At 39.1% G+C, this 8,703-nt stretch overlaps 1 protein-coding gene across 1 annotated transcript in view; it reads right to left on the bottom strand.

Moving 5' to 3' along the window:
- The window catches only part of LOC140339268 (killer cell lectin-like receptor subfamily B member 1B allele C), a 19,269-nt gene extending 10,819 nt beyond the window's left edge, over nucleotides 1–8,450 (bottom strand). Inside the window, exons 1-3 of the mRNA XM_072423866.1 lie at nucleotides 8,325–8,450; nucleotides 6,948–7,035; nucleotides 2,248–2,319 (exon numbers count right to left, since the gene is read on the bottom strand). Coding sequence (XP_072279967.1) covers nucleotides 2,248–2,319; nucleotides 6,948–7,026 — 151 coding nt within the window. The 5' untranslated portion in view covers nucleotides 7,027–7,035; nucleotides 8,325–8,450. The remainder of the gene's footprint in view (nucleotides 1–2,247; nucleotides 2,320–6,947; nucleotides 7,036–8,324) is intronic.
- Nucleotides 8,451–8,703: the final 253 nt, after the last annotated feature.

The following is an 8,703-nucleotide window of genomic DNA, read 5'->3' as shown; positions in this document are numbered from 1 at the left end:
GACTCTCTCCTCTACAATCTATTATGAATGCTGCAGCCAGACTCATCCATCCTTCCCCCCTACCTACCTCATACACAGCCCTCTCACCTACCTACCTACCCCATACACAGCCTCCCCAACACTGCCACTCTTTGTAGTTTTCTTGTAATAATGCCTGAAACTGATTTCTTCCATTCACTAAGCACTATGGAATGTTGGCCATTCTCAATCTGGAACATATTGTAGTGGAATATGCTCATTGCATTAAAACTGACTCCGTTATGAGATAAAAATGGAAGAAACTGTTGCGCGATTCCTTTTCACAATGCTAGTTGCCCAATAATCAGCTTTTGGTCTATTTTAGATTAAAATCAAACATGGATCATTTGGAATAAAGCAAATAAAGCTGAATATTTCCAATGTTCAGAGATTGAATTGGGCATGTCCTAGTCATCAGTTTAGAAGGCCATATGGCCAATCACATCCCACAAATGCCTAATCGTATAGATATTGTCTTGCTGGAAAGGTATACAAACAGTAATTAGGACCCCGGGACTGGCAACTTACTATACCTTGATGGGACAATCCAAAGAGGTAGTCCAACCCACCCACCTTAGCTTACATTAACCACCTGAGCGTTACACTGAGGTCTAGATTTCTGTTCCAAAAGCGTTACAGGTTTTCATGAAATTTTTTTTTTAAATTGTAGACCTGTAACTTACAGAAATATGTCCGAATAGGGTTCTAGTAGATATCATGAATGTAAAAAATGTTTGAAACACACAATCATGTAAAAAAAAAAATTACTTTTAATAAAATTAAAGGAAAAACACACAAATCAGCTTAAACAAGAATACATAAATAAATGAAAAATACTGAAAATGCGATAATTCGGTTTACTGTATAGTAATATATTTTTCTAAAACACCTCCCTAGTGTCCGTCAAATACCTATAGACAAAACCACATAAATATATTTTCTATTGGATTGGATGCAGGACTTTGTATTCAATCCAATAGAAAATGAGAACAAAATTCAAACTCTCATTATGTATTGGATTGGATACAGGAGTTTGTATTCAATCCAATACAAAATGTGTTTGAATGAGTTTCAATTTGAATTTCCTGCACACGCGCCGACGTCATCGCGCACGCAGGGAGAAGCCGGCCGGCTTTTTTTTTCCACCGGCCGGCTTCTTGTGTTGGAAGCACCGGACGCTGGAAGGAGAACGATGCGGGATGATCAGCGGGACCAGGTAAGAAGCCGGCCGGCGGAGGTGAAGATACCGGCCGGCGGAAAAGAAGATTCATCTTCTTCTCCACCGGCCGGTATCTTCTTCTCCGCCGGCCGGTATCTTCTTCTCCGCCGGCCGGCGGGGAACAAGAAGCCGGCCAGCGGAACAGAATGAGCCTGACCTTGGTACGTGCTAAAAAAAAGTTACTATTTTCTATACCCCGAACTTTTCTCCCTACATTTTAATATAGGGAAAAAAAGTTCTGGGTTATCGAAAATAGTAACTTTTTTTAGCCCGTACCAAGGTCGGGCTTATCGGTCAGGTGGTTAACTCCAGTTGTCCCTGCTAAAAAGATATGAAGGGGAGGGGTATTGGAAATGTCACTTCAGTGTCACTTTAAATACGGTGGGTCTGATTTAATAAATCTATTCAAAACCTATCATGGTAGAACCTGGGTAATCCAACAAATCTAGAATGAATTCCTTAAAATTATTTGGTATTATTGGGCAAATGTTTTCAATTCTTGAGCAAATCCATTCCCGTTGTCCTTGGTTGCCTAGATTCACCCATGATAGACTATATTGTCCAGCCTTGGAGAGCTTTAATAAATCAGACCCTAAGACCTCACCTGAGAATTTTTGACAGAACCATGCTCGTTTATTCTGAAGTTTAGCAACTATGGCCTAGACACTAAATAAACAAAAATACTAAATAGCATATATTCAGATACAACATAACAGGTGCTTCCTAGGTCAGCAGTACTTATCTAGAAAAAAATAGCCAACCCTTTGGATTGTCAGGCTTTATTACAAACATACATTGATCCAGGGCCTTTTTGGGGGGAAGGGGGCAACTGGGAAATTGCCTAAAAGTCCCCACCTTCTACCCCAATAGGCAGAACGACAGTGGTGCAGGTGGCTGGAATGCTGTGCCTTTGTGCCCCCAAAATTTATAAATGTCCAGGGACTCATTTTGCATATCCATCTCATACAGGGTTATAACATTTTCAAAGAACAGTTCAGAAATGTACTGACCAGGCTTTGTTTTCTTCACTGGTAACTGAATCCGGGAAGTCTTTATATCAGCGTAGACAATTGTGGAAGGTTCTGTTTTAAACACAATACAAATCTGATAGTAATACAATTCTTTTGACTTTCATGCCACCACTTTCGGTAGATAAACATTAGACAAAAAACTTTGTGAAATTCTTTTCTTTAACTGCTGGCATTAACTATGGGTGTTGGTCAGGTGGATAATAAGAAAGGCTGAGCAGCCAAACAATTGTTCTACTCAAAAATAACTGTGACCACATGAGTTTAGCTGGCTGTGGCTGGGGAAGGGTGAAGTTCCCTGTAAAGTTGCTGCCTATGTTTCTGTTGGAGAATTGGAAAGGAAATCCAAAATTGTACACCTGTAAAGATGGAAAATCTCCTTTTTTTGGGGAGATTTGATTTAATGTTCTATTGTATTTCTAGGATAGGAAGTGAAGGAAAATCACAAAAAACCCAAAACAAATATAATGAAATAAAAAGCCTGCCTAGAAAACACTGAAACACTGAAACCTGCCTAGAAAACACATGCCTAAATTGGTGTAGGATTTTGAAGTTGGCAAATACTAGTCATATTTTCATCATTATAGGCTCTATTTATAAAACAGGTAATCTGACATCTGGGAATTTTCCACGTCCATTCAATAGCAATAGTAGCAATCTTTTTAAATAGCAATAATTCATTCCTTAATGAATAAATAATGTATATGTTTAAGACGGTTGTCTATTGTTTGCCAAATTCAAAGTCCCGCATCAATTTGGTGACTTTTCAGTTTGCTTTTTAGGTAGGCTTTTAATTTCATTGTACAAAGTTTAATTTGGGATGTGGCTCTTGGGTTAACACAGTTTAGGATAATGTCCCATTTACTTATATACACAAACATAGCCTGACCTTTCCTACTCTGTACAACATTTAGTTGTGGCTTTATATTTACTTTTAAGAAAATCTGTACTGTGAGAATATAGGGGTCAACCATAGAATGTATAATCCACCATTGCTGGCTTGTAAACACAAGAGTTCTCAATGTATGCTTTGCTGTTTTATCTGCTAGCTTGTTTCAAGTTATGAGACCAAAGAGGGCTAGGGAAACCAGCTTTTCCAGAAAGATAGCAATGTCACCCCCATATTTGTTTTAGTACTAGTTTTCTTTAAACGATATCTAAGCCCATGCACAGAATTCTAATATATATCTTTCAAATTATCATGCCTTGGCAGTTGGTCTTGGTGTTAGCTTCGATTTTGCCCTATACTTTACTCCCCAATATTCAGGTCTTGCCACTTTCACCTGCGCAATATCTCCAAAATCCATGCCTACCTGTCCCCAGAGACCACCAGACGCTCTTATTATCTCTCGTCTGGACTACTGTAACCTCCTCCTCTGTGGTATTCCACTAATCTGACTCTCTCCTCTACAATCTATTATGAATGCTGCAGCCAGACTCATCCATTTGGCTTCCATTTTACCTTGAATCAAATTCAAGCACCTGTGCTTTGCCTTCAAATCCCTCCGCAGTTTTTTCTGAGCCGATAGAAAAATCCCTCCACCTCTTCGCTGCTCCAATGACCTACTAATGACTTCCTCACTCATAACCTCATCACACACACACCCCCTTTCACTTTCTTCAAATTTGTTATTTTGCAGCCTTGTGCTACCATTGTTTAAATTCTTTTTTTTTTGTTAATTATTTAGCAATAATCTGCACTCAGTATTCCATAATGACCCCCTAAGTTAAAACAGAATCTTAGAAACATTTGTAAATACAATAAAAGCAAAACCTGAAATATCACATTTACATTCATATTTATTACAATATTCAGACCTAAAACATATATCTGCCTGAGACTTCAACTTACCTTAATCTCTATTGCTCCTTCAAGCTAGAAAAAAGATTTAGCTAGAAATTCACTAGGTAGGGACCGACCAACTGACCACAATCAGGTACACAGTAAGAACATTTTGTCTGTTTACTTATTGTGGCTTGTGTCTGTAACCATTGCCTTGTTCTCATTGAAGGCTTTTTTGTTTTCTCAAAATCAAGACAGACCTTGCAGAGTTATCTTTCTGTACAAAGGCTGAATTTTCGGATTTCTGTTGTGTGCATTGTGGTGTGTATAAAAGTGTTCAGGAATAAAGAGATTTGTTGTGAGGTGGTCTGTCTTGTTCATGAATAAGTAATGCTTCTGCAATCTGCTTCTGATGTTGTCTTTATGTGATTTCTGGATATTGAAATATGCCACTACTTGTCATCAGATATTATTTCCTAAGATTCAATCGCTTGGGATGGTCAGCTGAGTCCTGGAGTGCCAAAGAGTGAGAAGAGTGTTATGTGTATGTCCTTGAAAAAAAATTCCCTATGGGTGAAGCCATAGGGATTGCAAATTTTTGCTGAAAGGTTCCCCATTCTGTGTGAGGGCACTTACGGGGATTGTAGATTTAAAAGCAAAGGAAGCCACACATGTGGCGGCGATGGCAAATAAAATGAGAACTGGTGCATAATGCCAGTGAAGAAGTGGGCTAAGCTCACTAAAAAATGTGAAACCCCATACTAGCTAAGGGAACCATCTCACATGCTGCTTGGTCTCAGTTCTTTGCAGATTATTTTGGTAGAATTAATTGTGAGAATTATAAAAAGGGCAGCGTAGGCAAGGGTTTTGGAATCAGCCAAGGTCTCTATCAGCAGAGTTAGCTTCTCCAAAAAATTTAGGGAAATTTCCATGGAGGCCATCAGTTCTATCAAGAGCTACCACCACATCCCTTGTCTGTTCTGAGACATTGGTAAATGAAACAGCAACTAATAAAGTGCACCCCCTACACTAGAACAGGGTCCAGTTACTTTTATTCCAGCATCGCTTCCATCTTATTCCACAGATGTATCCTAATGTGGATGAAATAGCAACATCAATACAGCTAGTGGATCCTCCGTTAGTTCGTTCTGGCCTAACGCCTAACTACCAGAGCTGGAGCCCCCAGAGCTCTGGTGCCGCCCCCCTGCAGTTGCTCCCCTATTTACCGTGGCTGGCGTTGATACTTCCGCCGCCACGGTAAATAGGGAAAGCTCCCTGAAGGGGAATCTCTCTCCTCCCCAATGCATACAGAGGGGAGGGATTTCACTTCAGGGGGCCTTCCCTGTAGGTGGGTGGGTCCATTAGGGTGGGTCTGGCCTAGTGTTCCCCGCCCACCCCATAAATGATCTAGTGGCCATAAAACTTTGCCGACCCCTGCTCTACAGCTTGAACCAGGAACCCCTTGTTATATCCAGTGAGGGTATAACATTATGTAGGGCCCTTCAGTGGGTGGTCCCGTATAAGTTAATGCCCCATATGTGCCTTTTAATAGAAGTGAAGTAGCAGCATTTAGCAAGGGCATACCACATCCAAGAGAGAATAAAGATACATTTATATGTATGCTGCAGCAAGTACAATGTATTTATCAAACTAACTGGAGAGATACCTATGCTGTCTTAAGGGCTATGGTTGGAGAAGCTGAAGCAAAGTTCCTATAAAGCCAATTGGAGAGATAGTTTTGATGTCTCGAGGGCTGTGGTTGGACAAGCTGAAGCAGGGGAGGATCACAGGATCCATTTGTGGTGGCAGATGATGACACAGTACCCTCAAGAACTGCAGGAGTCCTAGCAATTTGCAATCAGGTGGGACAGCATTTTGCTTTTTCTGTCATGAATAATCTATTAGACATACGGCAAGACAATGGGAGAAACTACCTGGAAGAGATTCATTGGACTAGTGGCAGAAACTGGTGTAGGCATGAAGGACCCAGCTATGGCTAGCACAGTCATAGGAGCATGGGTGAGGTCTACAGAATCAAATACATCCTAGAAAGTACCCCTGTAACTTTGGTACATAATCTCAGGGCGTAAACATAGAACATACAAGAAGATACTCCAATAGTTCTATTCCCCCATACTCTGCTCATCAATATTCCTGATGGAACTTCTTGCTTTATTGTACTAGACCTTGCTAATGCATTCTTTTCAGGTTCCATCAATGATGAAAATCAGAAGCTGTTTGCTTTCACTTTTGAAGGACAACATTACCCCAGGGCATGGTAAGTTACTCTAATGAATTTATAGTCTCTAGGAGGGAGTGGGAAGCCAATCCATCCTTCTACAATGATATTCATCTATGTTCATGACATTTTGTTCTGTGATCTAAGAAACAAGCAGAAGAAGATTCTATCAGCCTGCTGTGCCATTTGGCAGAAATCCAACGTAGAGTGGACCAGAGTAAAGTGCAATGGTGCAAAAATGACTTTCCTTGGTTGCTCCCTGGGGCAAGAGACTAGACACATAACCATAAGGAGGTGATGAAGAATTACTCCAAACCTACTTCACATCACCAGGTAAGAGGATTAATTGGAATAGTCCCCTATTGTAGCCAATAGATACCTGATGCATCAAATCTGCTGAAGCCAACGTACCAGGTGACAACAAAGCCGTTTGAGTGGACTTCATCAGCAGAGGAAAGCTTCTAAGCATTTAAGGCCTGTATAGTCTAAGCACCAGCACTTAAGCTGCAATTTCAACTGTAAGTGCATGTGAAAAGTGACATGCCAGATCCATGTGTTTAATGTCAGTGATTAGTTCTCCACTGACCAATGTTGGATTCTCTGCTTTACAAAATAGATCCTATTAAGTATGAGAAAGTAAAGCCATTTGATTCAACTCACCCACTTGGTAAGATCTTGTCTGTTGTGGCTTCTGACATTTTTTTTTCTTATACAGTTTGGTATGCTCAACGTCTTCCATATCACCAAGCTAAACATAAGATTTTTGATTGATTTTTAAATAATAATTTTACCAGCATTAATAATATAGACAAAATGATGTAAAACCTTTCTGGGGGTAAACATCCCACAAAATATAATATACTGATGAGTGAAGTAAATAACTGGGACTTTACATGCTCTATTCAGAGATAGTAAATATCAATTTAAGCAGTAAATTTGTATTAATATTAATAATAATAATAATAATAATAATTATTAGTATTATTAATATTATTATTAATAATAATAATAATAATAATCATAATAATAATAGTAATAATGAAGCCAGATACACACTAATGTATACATAATCAATATTGATGTTGTCAGGTACATAACAGCATGTTAATAATAGAAATATAGGTCACCAGGTTGTCACCCGCAGGCTCTCACCAGAGGGTAACAGGGATCAAATGACTTCAGTGCAGGAACAATGTATGTCAAGGCGAGGTAGTTAAACAGAACAAAGGTAGCGATAAAAGGCAGAGTTGGGGTCAAATCTAGAAAAGCAGAGCTGGCAGAATTGCAGAAAACACACTGAGGATCCAGCAACCTGAGTCCGAGGTTAAGGAGGTTTGAATAGGCCTAGCAGCCAATATGAGGACGGGACTGAATTCAGAAAACAGGCTGCATCAAAGTGGAAGTAAACAAAACAAAAACCCGCCAATATCCTCCTTTGTCCCAGCATTGAGAAAGTTCCAGGCGCCACCATCTTCTTTGCCCGTTTTCCACCTTCTGCCTACATCACCCAATCTTGCCCTGCAAAGGAGAGAGATTGGGTGATGTAGATGGGAAAATAAAAGTGCCGTTTTCACTGTACATGCGTAAGATTTATTATTCCCCTCATTGAAGAAAAATCTCCTTCTGCACATGCCCTTTTTCACTTGGCTACCTCCTTTTGTATCTGGCTACCTTTGTAATTCTTCTCCCCCCTCCCAAAAAAAAAAAAATAAAGTTTTGCAGGAATTTAAAAAAAAAAAAAAATCCCTACAAACTCCTGCCCCAGCATTTCATAACACACAAATTCGTATTTATGGCTGTCAAAGGGTACTGGAAGCCTAGCTGTGCAGAGAACTTTTCAGAAGAAGGTCTGCCCTCATTTTACCTGCTGCCAAAGTATTAATTTTTAAGAAGAAAGCTATAGTAATCAAGCCTTAATTTGATAGGTGGGCAAATTATATTAAGCATATATTATAGGAAAATAAAAATAAGCAGATGACACATGGAAATGAAAACACTACATGCATTAATATTTTCGTCAAAATGTGCATTACTTACTCTTCTCAGAAGTGCTGGTGGGTTCTGAATTGCCAATATTCAGCCACTATAGATCCGTATCAACTTTAAAATACACCAACCAATGTGAAAAAAAAAATCCCAACAAATAATAAAAATGTTTTAACCTAATATATATTTGTAATGCATCTGACTTACAGGTAGATGTGATCTTGAATGTGCAGGTCTGACTAGGTTATATATATTTATATATATATATATTTTTTTTTGTTTTTGCTTGTAAACTTCCGCTTGTGGTTTTTCTTTTTTTTTTTAAACAGGTGAGGGTTTTATGATGCCACTGACCAGTCACAGCCTTCAAAGAACACTTAGCATTTATTGAAGTACCTTTGGTTACTGCTAATTTATTTTATTATTCTTT

This window comes from Pyxicephalus adspersus, chromosome 10 (genome assembly GCF_032062135.1).
Source record: "Pyxicephalus adspersus chromosome 10, UCB_Pads_2.0, whole genome shotgun sequence".
NCBI classification, from domain to species: Eukaryota; Metazoa; Chordata; class Amphibia; order Anura; family Pyxicephalidae; genus Pyxicephalus; species Pyxicephalus adspersus.
This window is presented reverse-complemented; position numbering and strand designations above follow the sequence as displayed.